At 45.5% G+C, this 20,074-nt stretch overlaps 1 protein-coding gene across 1 annotated transcript; it reads right to left on the bottom strand.

Annotated features, from left to right (window-relative positions):
- Positions 1-2,142: 2,142 nt before the first annotated feature.
- LOC104010548 (myosin heavy chain, skeletal muscle, adult-like) lies at positions 2,143-19,764 on the bottom strand. The gene is made up of 38 exons (XM_087751351.1): positions 19,558-19,764; positions 19,327-19,470; positions 19,077-19,233; positions 15,824-15,851; positions 15,611-15,725; positions 15,319-15,411; positions 15,125-15,188; positions 14,934-15,032; positions 14,724-14,827; positions 14,495-14,633; positions 13,725-13,843; positions 13,481-13,630; positions 12,653-12,823; positions 11,698-12,007; positions 11,478-11,545; positions 10,604-10,691; positions 10,395-10,512; positions 9,684-9,807; positions 9,461-9,597; positions 9,101-9,356; positions 8,069-8,311; positions 7,662-7,838; positions 7,430-7,575; positions 7,252-7,342; positions 6,774-7,163; positions 6,495-6,621; positions 6,228-6,346; positions 5,821-6,017; positions 5,220-5,403; positions 4,968-5,133; positions 4,671-4,795; positions 4,195-4,503; positions 3,891-4,094; positions 3,498-3,623; positions 3,232-3,402; positions 3,041-3,145; positions 2,802-2,897; positions 2,143-2,298 (listed from the first exon to the last, which is right to left on the bottom strand). The coding sequence occupies exons 1-38, from the start codon at positions 19,762-19,764 to the stop codon at positions 2,143-2,145; spliced, it is 5,823 nt and encodes a 1,940-aa protein (XP_087607477.1).
- Positions 19,765-20,074: the final 310 nt, after the last annotated feature.

Below are 20,074 nucleotides of genomic sequence, written 5' to 3'. Positions count from 1 at the left end.
AGTTCCACAGCTTAACTGCATACTTTGTGAAGTACCCACACATCTTTGTGGTTTTGAATACCTTGCCTTCAGGTAGTTTCATTCGATTTACACACACACACACGCACACACGCACACGCACGCACATGGCCATCCGCCTTCCACCTTCTGCACTCTCCTGTTTCTTTTCATGCCAGAGCCAGTTAGAAGATTGATCCCTGTCAAGCCTCTCCACACTGTGCTGATTTTATAATTCTGTCTTGTATGCCCACTCAGTTCTCTCTCCTTTCCTCTCTTAAGTCTCTGAGTTTGTTTAATTGGTCCTCCTATGGAAGCCCCTCCATGCGTCTGATCAACTTGATTGCCTTTGGAATCAGAACTCCTTGCAAATTCAGTTTGTCTCTTCTTATTTTCTCTTTCACTACCACTGCTGAGAAATGAGTGGGTATTTTCACACCGATATGCAGCACATGTGGAAGACCTTGCTCCTGATGGGTTATTGTCAGCTCAGAGTCCATCTTTTTATATGTGACACTGCATTATGTTTCCCCACGCAGATAGTTTTGTGGTTTTGACAGCACTGAACTTTGTATGCTATTTAATGGCACTGTGTGCTCAGTGTCATGAAAGCCTTCTGTGTTTCTTAGGTATCAGTCATTGTCCTTACTGCCTGGCATAGCGTTCTTTCACTGGGAAACATGATGTTTCTTCCTGTTGAACACCTCTTCAGCTTGCTTTATCAATAGCTTGAACAACACACGCCCCAGCACAAATAGCTTTTTTCCTTCATTCTGTGTCTTTGAGGATTATTTATCTGAGTGAGAAGCTTCCACCTTAGCCCATGCTTCAGCACTTCTCTAAAAGCCTTTGTTGAGATACCTTGCTGAAAGGTTCTGGAAATCCCAGTCAATTAGATCAGCTGGATCTGCCTGTCCGCATGCCCATTTCAAAAAACCTTTCAAAGGTTTCTGCGTTGATTCACGTATAAGGCTGACTTGAGTTTTATGGAATACGCCCTTTGGAAGGACACAAGCTACCTGTCCTCCGTCGCCCATACCAGTTCTTTTCCAGGAGGTGTTACGTGTGCTGGCTTGGTCCAGTGCTCATTGGGAGTTCAGAAGCCGTGGCTGTGACAGTGAGCTCCAGCCCTTTGAGCTCTGCCCCAACAGGTAGTGATTGAGACTGAACATGATGGCTTTTTACCCCTGCTCTCAAGTCTTCAGTGTCAGTTCCTGTGGAGCTCTGCTCTGGCCAAAATCAAGGTGCCATTTGTCTGCCCAGCTTCCTTGTTACTTTTTCTGCACACTGAATGGAAAATCAGTAGGCTAGACTGGAAATGCCAGCTACTACTGAACACCGCTGTCTTTCCCTTCCGCCGATGGGCTACTGCAGCTGCGTCTTCTCTGCTCACTGTCTGCTCTGACCTCTCTTGCCATAGGCTAGGGGGAGAAGCTCCTGGTTGAGGCCTTGAGTTTCTAATGCCACTAAGGAAAGCACCACGTTGAACAGCTGGGCTGTCTCATCCGGAAAGAACGTTTCCCCCAGGCAGGGTACCGCTTCAGAGGGTAGCGTGCCAGAGAGTCAGCTTTTGTGGACACTGCTCTGATTTACAGGAATTAAAGAAATCGTCACGGAACTGTCACCAGCCTTCTCCAGTTTTAGCCCAAGGGGAGGAGATGCTCTACATGGTCCCCCTATCTAATGAAATTCATGAAACAAACATAGTGGAGTATGTATGGGTAAATATAACATAAGATGTTGTATGGGACAGAACAGTAGGAAGGACGCAGTGGCAGCAGTCATTGGCAGGAATGATTGTCCTTGATTTCTCCTCATGTGAAGTTACATTTTTATTCGTGGCACAGATACTAAGCAAGAAAGAAGGGATAAGTAGTCAGGAACTAGGTGACAAAAAGCTGTACCGTGACACAGGTACACAAAAGTTAGAAGTCAAAGCTGCGCCCAAAAGCTAATGATGATATAGACCTAACCAGTAAAAAGACAAACAAATGAAAACTGGTGTTCATGGTCTGTATGCAAAGGATTCTACGGTCTTTATTCCCTAGACATCGACATGGTTACAAAGACTCATTGCAGAAGAAACTGACCAGGAGGTTCACATTTTGTGCAGCCCTCAGGTCACTTTGCTGCCTCATGACATCCTCACTCTTCCTCTTCTATCTTCTTGCCGTGAAACTCCCGGCTTTTGACTCGGAGCTTGTTGACCTGCGACTCTGCAATGTCAGCCCGCTCCTCGGCTTCCTCCAGCTCATGCTGGATCTTGCGGAACTTGGAGAGGTTGACATTGGACAGCTCCTCCTGTGTGGGGAGAGGGTGGTGAGGAGCCCAGGGCAGGGGTTTCACTCCTCCTGCGCCTCGGCCTTGCGGGGCTGTGGCTCTTCCCTGGGGGAAGGCACAAACCTCCATCCCCCACCCACCACTGCTTACACATAAGCCTCACACAGACCTCCTCATCCTCCCTTATCCAGGACCCCCCTGTGACAAGCCTCAGTGGTACTGTGTCACACTTGAGGAGCTATTTTGTCACTTGGATTTGTCATTGGTGTACTTAGTCTCCCACTACTTGCTGCCCAGCTATCAGTGTAACTTATTAGGTTGAGAAAGACCCTGAAGCCTTCTGCTGTAGATTAGTGAGATTCATGAACTTCTCAGTCAGTGGATGTGGCCCCCGAGTTTCTTTAGTCTCACCTCCTGTATAAAACAGGCTGCAGACCTTCCCTCAGTTCATCCCCGACAGCTGCTCAAGGAGCGTGCTGCCCCAATGGAAGGTGGCTCTTGCCCATTCTCCAAGCAATACTTACAGCCTCCTCAGCTTGTCTCTTGTAGGATTTCACCTTCATTTGCAGCTTGTCCACCAGGTCCTGGAGCCTGAGAATATTCTTCCGGTCTTCCTCGGACTAGAGTGGTTGGTAAGCAGCAAAGAGAATTAATTATTGGTTTCCCACCACGTCAGGTTTACAATTGCCCTTGAGGATGGTGTGTGCAAAATTTCACTGGCTTTGAGAAAACTCTGTCAGCCCGCAGCGGCCTCCTGCCTTACCTGGTAGGTCAGCTCCTTCACCCTCCTCTCGTACTTGCGCACACCCTTCACGGCTTCAGCGCTGCGCTTCTGCTCAGCATCAACCTCCCCTTCCAGCTCCCGCACCTGCAATGAGAAGCCCATCTTTGGAGCTTCCCTGGTATCTCTCCAAGGGACACGCTCACTCATGCACAAGTATCAGCCCTACGCACTCTGGCCTCCAGCTTCTGGATTTGCTTCTTGCCTCCCTTCAGTGCCAACTGCTCAGCCTCATCCAGACGGTGCTGCAGGTCCTTCACCGTCTGGTCCAGGTTCTTCTTCATCCTCTCCAGGTGGGCGCTGGTGTCCTGTTCCTTCTTCAGCTCTTCTGCCATCATGGCTGCCTGATGAGAGCAAAGGGTCAAAGCCATTTTGGGGTTGCAGACAGTTTAGGAGAGAATGCACCCACCAGGAGTAATGAAAGGAGCCCCCAACTCACATCTGTGATGGCCTTCTTGGCCTTCTCTTCAGCATTGCGGGCTTCCTGGAGCGTCTCCTCCATCTCACCCTGAATTTGCATGATGTCTGTTTCCAGCTTCTTCTTGGTGTTGATCAAGCTGGTGTTCTGTGCAACCGGAAAGACATGATTTTTACTGTTAGACCTAATGCCTCCAGACAAGAGCTAAAGTGTGAGTATTGTTTATGAAAGTCTTTAATGCAAGAGTCCTCTTTAGAGCCATAGCAGGAAACCAGACATGGGTGGCTGGCTAGATTGGCCCTATCACAGCATGGCTGTTCAAGTGTTTGCATAGTAATCACTTACAAGATGCATAGCAATCGCATTCTGTGTTATCCCTTCTTGACAGGATTAATTTCCAGCAGAGCGCCTGACCTGGGTATGGAGGAGCTGCACACGTTCAGTGGCATCCAGAAGCTCCTGCTCAGCCACTTTCCTCGACCGCTCCGTCTGCTCCAGGGCTGCCCTTAGTTCTTCAACTTCAGCCTGCAGCAGGTTTGCTCTGCGCTCCACCATGGCCACCTGCTCCTTCAGGTCCTCCTGTGTCCTGAGAGCATCGTCCAAGTGCAGCTGGGTATCCTGTAAAAGAGGCAAGAGAAGTTGCAAGGCAGCAGTGTGAGCTTGGGTGCCAAAAATGTCAGGGATGTCATTTCTCTTTCTGTAGCTTTGCTGAACGCACCTTGAGCACTGCCTGTGTGTTCCTCAGGTTCTTTTGTGCCTCTGCAGCCACGCGGTTGGCATGGCTCAGCTGGATCTCCATTTCATTCAGGTCTCCCTCCATCTTCTTCTTCAGCCGCAGGGCTTCATTCCTGCTCCTGATCTCAGCGTCCAGGGTGCTCTGCATCGACTCCACAATTCTGAGGTGGTTTCTCTTCATCTGGTCGATCTCCTCATCTTTCTCTGCTATCTTCCTGTCAATCTCAGACTTCACCTGGTTGAGCTCAAGCTGGAGGCGCAGGATCTTGCTCTCTTCGTGTTCCAGGGAGGCCTGGACAAGTCAGCAGGAACAGTGACTTAAACTACTGCTTCCTTTCTAGAGTAATCTCCTCTGATGTAGTCCTTCTTCATGAAATCTAAGTTTGCTTTCCTGCTGTTTCTGCAGAAAACTGTTCCCATACTTTCAGTCTGGACACCATGCATTAGCACTGTGTGTACCTCAGCTTCCTCCAGGGAGGCTTGGAGTTCAGATTTCTCCTGCTCAATCTGCTTCTTGACTTTCTCCAGCTCATGAATCGCCTTTCCTCCCTCAGCAATCTGCTCCGTGAGGTCAGAAATCTCCTCTGTGGGAACAAAGACCAAGGGCATGGTCAGGCACAGAGCAGAATGGGAAGGGCCCTGCCACACCAACGTAAAAGGCAGCTTTGCAGACCTGCAGGCACAGACCCATGTGGGGCGGTCGATAGTGGTGCATAGTGAGAAAGCCCTGCCAGGAGCAGAGGGCCAGGGACTTACGCTGCAAGTTCTTGTTCTCACGCTTCAGCGTTTCCAGGTGGTCCAAGGACTCCTCATAGGCATTCTTCATCTTAAACAGCTCCGTGCTGAGAGAGCGAGCCTCCTTCTGGGAGGCTTCCAGCTCAGCCTGCGTTTCCTCATACTTCTGCTTCCACTCTGCCAGGATCTGAAGAGAAACGGGGCGTGAGTATGGATGTGGTAATGAGGAGGGGATGCTCTGCCCAGGAGCCCCAGGTCTGGAGCCTAAAAGACCTTGTCAAAGTTCCTCTGCTTCTTATCCAGAGCTGCGCATGCAGCATTCGATCGCTCCACGTCAATCATCAGGTCCTCCACTTCGTTCTGCAGCCTCTGCTTTGTCTTTTCCAGGGAGGCACATTTGGCATTGACGGCTTCAACGTGTTCCTCTGCATCCTGCAGGCGCTGTGCCAGCTTCTTCCTGGGAGGAGATAAGCACAGCTCCAGGTTAGCGCTTAGAGAGGAGCCAATGTTGTACTGTTCACAAGAGGGCAGTTGGCCGCTTTGGGGGCTTTGAGCCTAGCGCTTTTCACAGTGTTTGTTCTGTTCCAAGATTGCATGCAGCCTGAAGGGTCTATCACTTCCGTGTCTTAGCACCTACTGAGTATTCGGCCTGTCTTAGCCTTTCTAGCCCTAAAGGCTATGTTTGTCCTTCCAATCTACACTTCTTCCACAGCACCCTTTTCCTCTCCCTCCCTCTCTCCCCTTCACCACAAAGACAGTATATCCCTGCCTTCGTCCCACCCCTGTCCTATTCCACTCTCAGAGACTCCAGTTTCCAATTTCCCTTGACAGTCTCCGTCTTCTCCAGCCATTCGACATCCCGCTTGCCACATACTTGGCCTCCTCCAGCTCTTCCGTGCGCTGAATAGCATCCGTCTCATATTTGGTTCTCCACTGGGCCACTTCGCTGTTGGCCTTGGACAGGGCACGCTGCAGCTCCCCCTTGGCTTCCTGCTCCTCCTCATATTGCTCCCGGAGCAAGTCACAGTCGTGGCGAGCAGACTGCAAGGCGTGGGCCAGGGCGTTCTTGGCCTGTGGGGACACTGGGGCTGGTAACCTGAATACTTGACTTGAGATGCCTCTTGACAGTGAAACCGACAGCGGAATTAGAATGAAACTCTCAGTAGGCAACTGCAACGCTGAAGGCTGGTGAAGCCTTCATCAATGTGTTCTGGAGATCAGGATGTGTTGAAAGAACGGTTTTATCCCCAGAAAAAATAATTTTATACTAAATATCCTCACCTTTGTTTCTTCCTCTAAATGTCTCTTGAGTTCCTCAATTTGTTGGGTAAAGCCTTGCTTGCCTCTCGAAAGCTGAGAAATCAGAGCATCCTTCTCCTCCACCTGGCGTGAATATTCACCTGGGAAAGGTACGGTGAAGAAAAGGAACCAGACTATTAATGATATTTGTTCCTGTAAAACCCTATGACCAGTAGCTCTGAGATACTGCGTGGTATTGGCATAGCGTGCAGCTCCTCCCCTTGCACCTCAGGAATGAGGATGTCTCACCTGATTCTGTCTGCAGACGAGCTCTTTGAGTATTGAGGTCATTGATCATGCGCTGATCCTGCTCCTCCTTAGTTTTAATCTCACTCAGCTGATCTTCCAGAGTGCGGCACATCTTCTCCAGATTTGCCTACATAGCAGATGCAAGGAAGGAAAGGAAATGAACACCTGGACTCTGCCTTATCATCGCAGCAGGGACTTTTTTATGAGAATGTGGCTGGGAGATGTAGCCTATTGTGCCATACCTTGGCCCTGTGAGAATGTTCTACTGCAATTCTATACCTTGGCTTTGGAGACAGACTCCATGTTACTGGCCAAGTCGTCAATCTCCATCTTCAGCTCACTCTTCTCCTTCTCCAGCTTCTGCTTCACTCGTTGCAGGTTGTCGATCTGCTCCCCAAGCTCAGCTGTGCTGTCCGCGTGCTTCTTCCGCAGGGCAGCAGCTGTGGCTTCGTGCTGCAGCGTGGCCTCTTCGAGGTCGCGACGCATCTTCTGAAACTCTGCCTCACGCTTCTTGTTCATCTCAATCTGAGCTGCGGTAGCCCCTCCTGCTTCTTCCAGGCGCTCGCTGATCTCCTCTAGCTCCCGCGAGAGGTCAGCCCGATGCTTCTCTGCTTTTGCCCGAGAAGTTCGCTCTGCCTCAATTTCCTCCTCCAGTTCCTCAATGCGAGCCTGGGGAACATTAGGGACCCTTCACACCCGTGCCCTCCTCCTACCTGATGTCTTTCTGAAGGGCAGAAGAGAAGGAACAGAGACTTGCCTGCAGCTCCTTGATCTTCTTCTGTAGTTGCATGCCCAGGGCTTGCTCATCCTCGATTTTGCTCTGGATCTGGCTGATTTCAAAGTCTTTCCTTTGGGCAAAGCAAACCGTGTTAGAGCTCAAAGGAAGAAGACAAGTGCACCAGCCCAGCACTCAGGTGCCCCACAGCCACACTTACTTCTTCAGTTTCTCATCCAGCTGCTGCTTATCATTTTCCAGATCCATTATGCTGTCATGGGCCAGCTTCAGGTCTCCTTCGAGTTTCCTCTTAGCTCTCTCAAGGTCCATGCGCAGTTTCTTCTCTTGCTCCAGGGACCCTTCCAGCTACAAAGAACAAGACCATCAGTGCGCTGCCAGCCAGTTCGAACTCCGTACCTGGACTTATTCTTGCTCTATGCCTGTGTGCTTACATCGTCCACTTGCTGCTCCAGCTTGGTCTTAGCTTTGGTCAGAGTATTGACCTTGTCCTCTTCTACCTGCAGGTCATCCAGTGTCTGCTGATGGGCCTCTTGGAGGGCTTTCTTCTCTTTTGTCAGCTTGGCAATGGTCTCATCCAGGGCTGACATCTCCTCTGTGAGGTTTTTCACCTGTTGATTGTAAAAAAGTGCCAAAAGCCTGTGTAGAAGACTTGACTGCTAATGCAGTGACCTTTTCACCTTGCAGTCCTTAGCCAGGAGCTTGGTTTTTCTGGGGGCTGCCTAGCTGCCCTGCTCTTATGCTCCTGGTATGCTCCAAACCTAGCTTCGTTCTGAGGGTACCAGGCTGATGTGGGAGGCATCTGTCCCTTCACCCTTTACGTGCCTCCCTGTGTGTGTACCTTGTTTTCAGTGGCATGCTTCTCCTTCTCCACTTTGGCCAATGTTAACTCGAGGTCATCAATATCTTTCTTCAGCTCTGAACATTCATCCTCCAGTTTTCTCTTCTTGGCTGTCAGCTCAGCATTGATTTCCTCCTCATCCTCAGCCCTTTCAGTCACCTCCTTAATTTTGGCTTCCAGCTGGATTTTGGTTTTGATGAGCTGGTCACATCTTTCCTCAGCATCAGCCAAGCTGTCCGCTTCCTGGTGGGGAGACACAGATTTTTGTGGGTTGTAATGGTTTGAAGTTTCTCCTCTCTGTCTTTTCTGTCACTGAGGAGGCATCTGTTAAAATGGGAGCCAAACCTGGTCTTCCACTCCCGCAACTGCAAGATCTTGCCCGGTGTCTACTGGGAAACCTTGTCATCTGGAATCAACAGTGATTCCAATTGTTTTGTGTCTCTTAAAAATGCCTCACAGAGAGGGTAGCTGACAGAAACAGTACTCAACAGCTGCTTCTTTTTAATGGACTCCTCACGAACCTCGTCATGTTTGGGGAGAAGAGGCTTTGTGAGAATAATTTAGTGGAGCAAGTGGTGTTCTGTTTGGTGTGAAGAAACTGCCTTTTCCTAATGGACTTTGAACGGGAAGTATCTGTGTTTCGGGAAGTAATCAAGGCCTTCCAGTGTAGCTGTAAGTAGGAAAATGGGGCCTTCCCAGGTTTGCCTTGACTCTATTAGACAGATCCATTGCTCTGAAAGCTGCGTAGATGGAGATACTTCCCTTCCAGTTCAGAGCTCGCTGTTGTGGATTACATGTTGGCTAGTGTTACATGGCTCTTTCCTCAGGTAGCAGGAATGCTGAGTCTCAGGTGGGGCTGCCATGAGACTCACCATGCCCCTGCCAGTGCCTGGTTACTCAGCATTGGAGCGTGTGATTTCGACTGTTTTCTACTGCATGTTAGTCAGCTTCCTCTGAGTCTCTGCGTAGGACAAGAAGCATTCTGACTGTATATCATTCTTTTCCCAGGGACAAATGAATGGTAATGCTCACCGCCTGCACTTGGAGCTGCAGGTCATTTTTCTCCTGCAGTAAGGTCACCATTTTCTCCTCCAGCTCTTTCCTCTTTGCCTCAGACTTTGCAAGCTCTTCCTTGGTTTTCTCAAACTCTTGTTTCATGTTGGCCATCTCCTTCTCAGATTCTGCACTCTTCAGCAAGGGCTTGATCTTGAAGAACAGCTTCATCCATGGCCAGTGCTTGACATTCATGAATGCACGAACATTGTACTGGATACAGAAGATTGAGTCCCTGAAATGAAATTCACATGGCTATTGCATACTTTGTGGATGGTGAATTTAGACTCAGTTAGCCAAGTACCATGAGAACAAGATACATGGGTGAGAAATGTCTACCTCCTCTCCACCATTCTCCGATACTCCACTCTCATCAGGAAGCCCCTGGCCCTGGCCTGTGTCATGGTCATAATCTCTGCTAGTTTCTCATCTCTCATCTCCTCCAGCAGACCTATCAGCCCAGCTTTGAAGAACACCTTAAGAAATGGAACATTGTGGCACATCAGTCTCAGGTAGTACATAACAGAGGCACATAGTTTTTGAACACGGGACTTGTTTCTACCTTGGTGTGACCAAATCTGTACTGGGTGTGGTCCACATCAATGGACCCAAGAAGCTTCTCTGAAGCCTTCTTGCTATCCATGAACTGACCTTCTGGAATAGCACTTGCATTAAGCACTCTGTATCTGTAGAAGAAAACAGGACATGAAGAAATTCACATTACTGAGACCACCACTGTGACTGAACCCCACAGTCTTCTCAGCAACAGCTGACTGCCTGACTGAGTAATATCATGTATTAGGGACAGTCCATTCTTTCAAGAGGGTGTAATGAAGGTTTCATACTGTTAACTCAGATGGACTCTGGGAATCCTGATCATCAGCCATGTCATACCATAATGAAATGGTAGTGAAGCATTTTTATATTACAAATCCATTCCTTGTTAAAATATTTATGTTAGGATACTCAATCTGTTCTCAGCAACAGGTGGTCATTTTCAGCAACAGCTGACTCCATCGTTGATAGGGACAGACCTCCCTAGAGACAGTTCAGTGGCATTTTTGGGACATTGGGTGGAAACATGTATTGTTGTTCAAATGTGAAGTGGATGTGTGAAGAAAAATTTTGTTATCTCATTGTTTTCACATAGTAGACTTCTGTAATGTGATTTGTGTATACACTAAACTGTGTAGTAAATATGCTACTTAAGTAATTTAGGACATTGAAGGAGTGGAACAGGAAGAGAATGGGGAGAAAGGTGGAGCACTCTTACCTTTGTTTGAAGTCAGCATACAGGACTCTGCTGGGGAATCCTTTCCTGCAAATTCTGATCCCTTCCAGCACACCGTTACACCGCAGCTGATGCAGCACCAGCTCATGCTCCATGGCACCTAAGAAACAGCAGTAGTGACTACCCCGTTCTTTGATACTCAGGAGAAGAGCTGCTGTGCCTTGAGTTTTCCTCCTATTGGATCCCCTTACCAGGTGTTTTTGTCTCATTTGGGATGATGCATCGTACAAAATGGGGGTGAGTGCTGCGTAGATTTGTCATCAGCTTGTTTAAATTCTCCTGTGAGATTACAAGGTAAAGTTTAGATCAACAAATTAAAGATGTGCATCCCTGCACCTGCATGTATTTCATCCATGGAAAGGACTTAATTTGTCAGATTTAAACTAAATTCCAAAATTTCCATGTTAATGTACAAAAGCTTATGCTTTCATCCATCTTTTGCTATGGAACGTTACTATGAAAAAGAAACAGAATTTGGTTACTGTGTCATCATAATTTATTATTTACAAAAACGGGATACAGCGCATTTGATAGCCTGAGAGGCATGGCTTTGAAAGTCATGAACAATTCCCTCTGCTTGCCCTCCTGAATCAATATACTGGTTAGGCTTTTATGTGTGATAATCTTAAAGCCAGCCTCTCTGTTTTTCAGAACTGCCCCATTACTGATGAATTGTGCCTGGTAGCAGTATTGAAAAGATTCAGAAGTCCAAAAACTCTATTTGGTAAAACATTCTGAACTCTGTGCAATAGCTGAAAGGAATTGACCTATTTCAATGTCATATTTAGCTTAAAAAGTAGAGCTGTACGGAAAAAAGATCTGAATAACAACATCCTCAGCGATTTGAAGGACTTTTCATTTTGATATTTTAATGAGACAATATCGTTCCACATTGAAAAAGAGAAGAAACTAGTCCCTCATTTAAATGGAAAGAAAATTTACCTATAGTACATCATCTTCTTCATGCTCTTGCTATAGGACTTCAAGAGTTGCAACATCCCTTTTCACATTTCAAATTCCCTTTCTTCAAGGAAAAAGAGAAGAAATAAGGAAACCACTACGTACCCGGAAAAGAGCTGAGACAGTCTGGAAAGAAGAACCCTTCTTCTTGCCACCCTTCTTGCCACCACCCTCTGTAATCGAAAGAAGGGGAAAACAAAGTTAAAATAGTGATGTTGAACATTGAACTACAGAGAAAAAAACAATTTTTAAACATTTAGGTCTTTCTGTTTGACTTCCTGTCAACATTTTCCCACATTGAAAGTACAATTTTCACAGAGCTGACCTGCATCTGCTCCACCATAGTTGGCAAAGAGTAAAGCCAGTGTCTTCACGGATGATTTCTGGTACAACCCAATGACAGTTTCGTTCAGGGGGTCCTTGTTCTTCTCAAGCCAGCCAGTGATGTTGTAGTCCACCGTGCCAGCATAGTGCACGAGGGAGAAGTGGGCCTCAGCCTTGCCTTTGGCAGGCTTGGGCTTCTGGAAGTTGCTGGACTTGCCCAGATGCTGGTCATAGAGCTTGTTCTTGAAAGAGGTGTCAGTTGCCTTGGGGAACATGCACTCCTCTTCCAGGATGGAGAAGATGCCCATGGGCTGGAAGGTACCACAAGTAGTGACAGAGAAAGATGATAATGATGTGAAGCATGTGCTATGAACATCAAAGGTACCAGTGTGTTGCTGGTAGCATCTCAGCCTGGATAAGGGCCTAAGTTTGTCAGGAGCTGTTCTCAGCCAGGGAGCTTATTTCTGCCTGTCCTTACCTTCCTGCAGACTGCCTTCACAGAACTGGTAAGAACGTCTGTCTGGCTCAGGTTAGAATTGGGAGCAGAATTAGAGGGAGAAGTGGTTAAGGAAAAAATAATGGGGAAAATAGCTACAAGAGGCCCAGTTGTTTTGGGAAATCAGGTGAGATGATATTTATTTCCCAAATTTGTGTGTGGAGTTCTGATTGAGTCTTCAGGGGGAAAAGGAAAGGAGACTGACTCCAGCTGGTTTTGAAGAAGTCTGTTGGTGGGAGTCGAGGCTACCTTTTCCAGGCTTGAAGAGCAGGTAATGCAGGACTGAAGACACAGATTTGCATTTCCTAATTTCTCTTCCCCAGACTAAAATAAATCTCAGTGCAAAATATTTCATTTAACTGACACTGAATGCCTGGCCCTGAGTTCTTCCTGAGATGAATCTGGCCCAGAAACATCCGAGAATTCCAGAATACATCGTACACTTGTATGGAAAAGGTACCTTCTCAATGAGCTCGATGCAAGCCGCCAGGTCCATCCCAAAGTCAATGAACTCCCATTCAATCCCTTCCTTCTTGTACTCTTCCTGCTCCAGCACGAACATGTGGTGGTTGAAGAACTGTTGCAGTTTCTCGTTGGTGAAGTTGATGCACAGCTGCTCAAAGCTGTTGAACTGTCCAAAGCAAGGAGAGGTGCACAGGTTCTCAAGGTGTGGCAAACACCACAGGTTTTTGCTAGCATTCGCCTAATGCTGTTGAAGTTCCCCAGCTGAAACACCACTCCTAACCCTACTGTAACAGCATGTGTTTCCTTAGCAGGGCTTCTATTGCAAAATTTGCTGTTCTTGAAAGATTTTATTGTTATTACTTTTGAAATCAAGCTAAAAGTAGCATTTCTTTTTTACTGTGCTACTCAGAAGCAAATCCTTCAGTAACCTTAGCTGCAGCATCGTGAACTTTCCCATAGCACTACCCTTTCCTTGGCTCTTCCAAGAGCATCCACACCTTTGGCCCACATCTGTGTGAGCCTTAGTCCTCGAGCTGTCTCTTTGTTGGCAAAGCCTAAGACTTTTGCAAGCTCAAGGGTCTCTGAGACCATTAGCCGGAAAGCAGAGCTTTCTTCTACCTGTTGACAAGGCTAGAATCAAAGTGGTTGTGGTTAGTAAAGCCATTTGAGGGTGTTACTGTGACAGAGAGGAGGGAGGGGTTTCTAGAAACTGCAGGTAAGGAGGATAAACTTCTGAATCTTCTTAAAAAGAAGGGTGTTTCTGAGTCCTCATGACCCCTCCCTGGCCCTCCCTTGACAATGGTGCTAAATCCTTGCTCCTTACATCAAAGATCTCAAAGCCAGCAATGTCCAGGACACCAATGAAGTACTGTCTGGGTTGCTTGGTGTCCAGCTGTTGGTTGATGCGAATAACCATCCACAAGAACATCTTCTCATAGACAGCTTTTGCCAGGGCACCAACTGCATTGTTCACCTAAAGCAGAGAAGAAAGGACCGGAGTTACCTCCTAGGGTCAAAAAAGAATGCTCAAGTACTGAAAAAGTACTTTCAAACTATCTCCTATTTACCTGTTCTACAGTTTGACCTTTGGTCACGAATTCGTTCCCAACCTTGACTCGGGGGTAACACAGGGCTTTGAGCAATTCAGCTGAGTTCAGGCCCATCAGGTAGGCAGCCTTGTCAGCCACTAAAGAGCAGGAGAGAGAGAGAGAGAGAGAAGCATTTATCTTTGGACAATGGCTAGAATTTGGTCAGTGTGAAAAACTCTGCTGTTCCTGTTCTAGAAATGGAAAAGCATTGGACTGGTCTCATACAGAACGTCTGGGAAGGAATGTAAATTCTGGAAGCTAATGATGGCCCCCTTTGAAAGCAAGAGCAGGTATGGCTTGGATAGGAATAGCTTGAATCTGGAAGGTCCTAGAAGAACCGCAAAAACCCTCTGGCAATACGTGAGGCATGCATGCAGCACATTCTTTTTCTGTGGAAAGCTGATTCCTGCATAGCAAAGAATGCAGGATTTATTTCACTAAAAATATGATTGCACATCATGGTGACTTAGTGGCTGAAGGTTTTACAGAGAGAGAGGTAGCCTGCGTTGAGGTTGAAGTTCCCTCTCTCAGGCTGTGTGTGTTTGGGGAGTATCCATTGGATAAAGTAATGGTATTCCCCATGATCAGGGAAGCACCTCTGCAGTTAGATAGGCAATGAACAAAGATGTTTTTCCTCGGTGTTTTATGTGGTGACTCAGGCCAACAAAGGCCTGTGCTTGGAGGCCAACATATCACCTCTGCAAACAGAGAAGTTCTTTGAACAAGTCAGTTGCTGACTGTGCTGATACCTTCTGTGCCATCGGGCTCTGCCTGCTCCTCTCGTTGCTTCTGTTTGAACTTCAAGTTCCCGTAGTGCATGACAGCCCCTGTCAGCTTGTAGATGGCAGTCTTTTCATCAGCAGTGAAGCCCAGGATGTCAATGGCACTCTGCAGTCAAAACAATGAAGTAAAATACGTGTCCTTAGTAGGTCACCTTTGAGACATGTACAGTAGGTACCTTTTTGCTGTGTTACTTACATCTGTAGCCATGAGCTCCTCCTGGTCATCAATACTGGGAACAGTGACCTCACCTTGACTCACATAGTGGAAATCAAAAGGGTTGGTGGTAATGAGGAGCATGTCTGAAAGCAGGAAGAGGCAAGGCACAGGCTTAGTTTAGCCAGCCGGGTAATAGCGGGAACTGTTGCTCAGCAGTCTTCCTCAAAAAGTCACAATGATCCTTCCTACCAATCAGCTCCGGCTTCTTGTTGGAGGTGATCTGATAAAATATGTGGTAACTTCTTTCTGCCTTGAGCTGGAAAGTGACTCTGGACTTCTCCAGCAGATCTGGCAAGGAAGGTAGAAAGAGTGAGGCACAGGAACGCACAAGGAGGTGAGAATTTAGGAAGGAATGGGATGAGGTCAGGAGAGTCTCTTACAGGTTTCAATGTCAGCAGAAGCCAGTTTGCCCGTGGCCCCAAAGTGGATTCTGATGAATTTGCCCTGTTAAGGAGAAGCAGCAGCATTTCAGCCTGGATGGGTTCTTTTGATGTCTCCTTTACGTGGAATACTGCTAGGGCCATCACTTTTCTTATAATGAGAGGGAGAGATTTTGTCCAAAGCAACAACTTACAAAGCGTGAGGAGTTGTCGTTCCTCACAGTCTTGGCGTTTCCAAAGGCCTCCAGCAGTGGGTTGGCGCTGATGATTTGATCCTCAAGCGTTCCCTGCAGGACAATAATTATGGCAGGTTATCCTTTCCAAAACTCTTGTCAGGAGCAGAGAAAATCATTGATTCAAACTACTATCTATTAATTAATGATTTCATCCTCAAGCATTCCCTACAGGATGATAATTATTCAGTTACAGCGTTTAGCTGACATGGCAATTGCACATCGAACCTTCAGTCTGTTCTTCCTGACTCACCTGCATTTTGCCTGACTGCTGCTCTTCCTTCTTCTTCTCCCCACTCGCTGCAATTGTTGCAAAGTACTGGATGACACGCTTTGTGTTCACAGTCTTCCCTGCACCGGATTCTCCGCTGTCAAACCACAGAGAGAGGCAGAGAGCGTGTGGTCAGGCAGGAGGTCCCCTGGCACCCGACAGCCCCACAGGGACCTGAGTAGGGAGGGTACATACGTGATCAGGATTGACTGGTTCTCGCGATCTGTGAAAGAGGCAGTTTATTAATACGTATCATGAATATCCTGGATGAAAATATTCCTGGGGCTTTTAGAAGATGCACTAGCAGTAGGCAGCTAATTCCTTTCTTAATCTGTGTGTCTTCACCTCTAATTCCTTTTGAATACTTTAAAGTTCCCAGGTGTCCCTGGGAAGCCGACATGTCAACACTGATGTGGATGTCAGGTGTAGCATACGTGCTTCTTTTTCTGGATATTCTCTTCATGTAAAGCTGCTCATTTTCTTTATGAAAAGGATTCTAACTAAGGAGTATTTTTGTAGAGTTGCTGATTAATTGAACTCTCTGTAAGGTGAAGTGAACTGGAGCTGGTGCTTCTCATAAACTTTGTAACATAGGAACAACCACTCCTGATCAGTCCATAGGCCCCCCTAGACAGTTTTTCTGTCAGCGGCCAATTGAGTGTTACCTAAAGAAAATCACAAAAACAGCATAAGCATGTAGTAACCTTTTACCAGAATACTCTCCCATACTCCAAAATATTGAAATTTTGGTACTTGTAAAGCTATATTTGATGGTTTTATGTGTAAGAGCTTGGGCTGAGTTTGCTTTCCAGAATTTTGTCTGGTTGGTGTTTTAACCCATGCTCAGTTCTTTTTGCATTGCTTCAACTTTTATCATCCAGTCTGCTCCATTTTTGAACCACTTACTGTGTGAAGAAAAAAAATGTGGTTGATGCTGAGCTTGGTTTCTTGTTTACTCTTTTCTTGTCTATTCATCTTCTCCATGCCATGCATAATTTTATAAAGTAGCACGAATCATTTATCTAGAGTTATCTGCAGATGTCCTGCCATACCTTTAGGAAACCTTTTCATCTTTGTCTTGACCTGTTCCATTTCTACTATATTCTTTTTTGAAAAAGGAAGGGCAGAAATGCATACGGTACACAAGGTGCAGATATTCCTTGGGTAAGCATCATGATATAATGATGTTTTCTGTTTTGGTCTCTACTTCTTTCTCAGTGATTGCAAACTTCTAACTTGTTATATTGTAGATTTCTGATCACTGAGCCAAAATTTTTGAAGCTCTATTAAAGGATATCTATAACATAAGCAGTAGTTGTCAGCAATGAGCCCATCTTCTGGGTTTTTCTCCTATGATGTCCATTATTTTACATTCTTGTTGACCAAACTTTGTTGCCACTTCACTGAATAATAATTTGATAATTTAATGTCATGAAGTCCCTCTGAAATTCTTCACTGTTAGACTTCAACTTTACTGGCCTGAGAGACTCTGTCACATCAGAAAGCATTATCATTTCCAAATCATTTAAAAAAATGTTGAACAGCAGAAGTCCCAGAATGCATCCTAGTATGACTTCATTGATAAAATCTTTGCACTATGAAAACTGAAAAAAAAAAATTTTTATCATGTCTTCCTTTTTCTTAACCAGTTCTTTTTGAATCCTCTTAATTCTATAGCTGGTAGCAAATGTAAGCATAAAAAATTATGCTAAGAATAGCTGCTTTATCAACTGTACTGAAGATCTTTGCTGAATTCAGATAGATTACCTTGACCAGTTCTCCTTTGTTAAAAAAAAATCAGTAGTTTTGTAATGCAAGACTTCCCATTTTAAAAAAATGCATCTTTTTTTTCTTGGTAAGTCACATGTATTCACATGCCCAGTAATTGCCTTGTTTAGAAATTGCTGGCAGTTTGCCTTTTACAAAAATCAAGCTAACTGGTATTCTGTTCCTTAAAACTCCCTTACAACTCTTTTTACAAGTTAGTGTAGCACTTGCCATTTTCCAGGCAATTTTCAGTGAGAATTTTTGATCTGTAGAGTTCCACTGGAATGCCTGATTGAATTCTATCCTGGCAATTTGCTCATGTTTACTTTATTGGTTTTTTTTTTAGGGACACTTCGGTTAGAAGAAGTTCCTCTGATGAATCCCATTATAAGGAGGACTTCCAGAAATGAATACTTGCCACACTGCTTTAAGGTAAACAAATGAAAATCTCATTTAGTTGTTCTGATATGACCTTATATTTTCCAAGTTGCCTTTTTAAATTTTGACTGTGTCAGTACAGACTCTACAGACTCAGTTTAAGCCCTTCCACTCCTTATGTATTTGAAAAAGAAATAAGCACAAGTTTTTATGTGTGCTGCAGGTTGTTCTCAAACCTTTAATTTTGCATGCCTTCCTGTGTTTTCACAGTTAACTAGCCAGAGGTACGTTTTGAAGAAAGTCTATGTGTGTTTAATAACCTTCCTTAGTAGGCTGTGTAGCTGGACTGGCTTTCAAAGCAAGTGCTTTTTGCTGGATGATTTACATCTCTTCTATGCCTCTAGGATGGTGTTTTCCAATAATCTGCATGCAGTCTGAAGAAACTAAGCTATTAGGCAACTAACTCCCAGTGGACAAGTCTGGATTGGTGTTCACCAATGTCCTGCACATCTCTTGAAGGTGCCAGCAGGAGTAAATGTATGATGACCTACCTAAAAACTTCCATAATAAGACACACTAACTAAACATCAATTTATTATTGTTCCATTTTCTACATATTATCTTCCAATTAACCTTCTTACCACTATGAATGCTACAGAATTAAACACAGTAATTGGGAAGGGAGGGGGGAACAAGATTTATTTTAACAAATTAAAATATACCTCTCTGTTTAATATTTTTCTGACTAATCTACACTTTCTTGAAAGTCTGGAGATTTAGACAATGCTGGAAAAGTTTCCACTACCCTTCTTTCTTATTGCTTCCATTTATATTAATGAATGGAAAAGAAGAAATTGTTTCTGAGAAGGAAGGGAGGGAGGAAGTATTAATGGGATAAAAAGGGAGGAAGCTTCAATGTTGAATCGCCTTACCCAATCTAATTTACAGAACTCCACCCTAGTGACTTTCAGTCCTGCAAAGCAAATCATTCAAAGAACAATCCTCCCAACTAAGAAAAAAACCAAAACTTTAAAAGTTTATCTGAATTCTTTTGAAGGAAAATCTGACAATGTATTCAGCGTTAAACCATATCCTCCCAAATATCTTGGACAGTAAATTCTAACATTGATGGTTAGAAACATAATCTCCATGATGGTGTCCAGTAAAGAAAATTTTTCCAATGATGAGAGGACATCCACCCTCCCAACACCATTAACCTGAACTATTTTGCAGTGAAAAGACTTTTTTTCTCCTCTACAAGTGTTCACAGCCAAAAAATTTTAAAGAAAACCAAGCCACTCACCAGTTAGCATGAACTGATAGGCATTATCAGAGATGGAGAAGATGTGTGGAGGGGCCTCCTGGCGCTTCTTGCCTCGGTAGGCCAACACCACCTCCGGGTTGTACACCGGCAGCCACTTGTAGGGGTTGACAGTGACACAGAAGAGTCCCGAGTAGGTCTGTGAGGAAGGGAGACAGCACGTTGGCTTCCACTTAGCCTGGCAGAGCAGTTCCTCCTAGCCGCCCAAAGGAAGACTGCTGCTGGTACTTACGTAGATCATCCAGGCTGCATAACGCTCTTTGAGGTTGTACAGCACAGCGGGTTCATGGAGGTGGGTCATCATGGCCATGTCTTCGACTTTATCATACTTGGGAGGGTTCATGGAAAAGACCTGATCTTCCTTCACGGTCAGGGTCTGTCAGATGAAGAAAGAATGTATGATGTCAGCTGAGAGCTGAGACTGTGATCTACACACAGTTTTTAAGCCTTGGTTTTTACCCACCTCTCCAGCTTCAGTCTTGACAGTGACCTTCCCTGATTCTTTGCTCTGGATTGACCCTTTCACAAAGGATTCCTTAGGATGCACTACAAAGACAGATGTCTTGGCATCAAAAGGCCTGTTCTGGGCCTCAATTCTCTCCTTCTCTGATTTTCGGAGGTAAGGAGCTGCCTCCCCGAAGGCAGCCATCTCAGCATCCGGAGAGGTCATGGTTGCACTTTATTGAAGGCACGTCAACAGAGAACCCTGGCAGAGAACCCTGTGGGAGAGAAGAAACTTAGCATCAATAGATCATTAATGCACATTGCTTGCAAGGAGACCTTTTCCAATGTTTTAAAATTAGGCAGATAATAGAATTGCTAAAACTAGCAAAACTAGCCTTCTTCCTGTTTAATGATTTAAACCCAGAAGAGAAAAATCTTGTTTTCATCCTTGAATAATACAGAATAACCTTTCAAAAATTGATGTTATTTGTGTCCTGTGACACTGTACAGATTGTATGTTGGCTTTACAGATTGTA

This window comes from Nipponia nippon, unplaced genomic scaffold (assembly GCF_047370975.1).
Source record: "Nipponia nippon isolate SJK-2023a ecotype South Korea unplaced genomic scaffold, ASM4737097v1 scaffold_14, whole genome shotgun sequence".
In the NCBI taxonomy this organism is placed as follows: domain Eukaryota; kingdom Metazoa; phylum Chordata; class Aves; order Pelecaniformes; family Threskiornithidae; genus Nipponia; species Nipponia nippon.
The sequence above is the reverse complement of the archived record's forward strand: the minus strand, read 5'-3'. Positions and strand labels throughout refer to the sequence as shown.

What these genes read in the sequence shown, in the direction of transcription:
- LOC104010548 (XM_087751351.1), bottom strand. Translation starts at nt 19,764, where the DNA reads ATGACCTCTCCGGATGCTGAGATGGCTGCCTTCGGGGAGGCAGCTCCT. An exon ending in CTGGCTTTGAGATCTTTGAT is followed by an intron (nt 12,824 to 13,480) that starts GTAAGGAGCAAG and finishes TGCTTTGGACAG; the next exon opens with TTCAACAGCTTTGAGCAGCT. An exon ending in TATGCTGACTTCAAACAAAG is followed by an intron (nt 9,808 to 10,394) that starts GTAAGAGTGCTC and finishes TTTCTTCTACAG; the next exon opens with ATACAGAGTGCTTAATGCAA.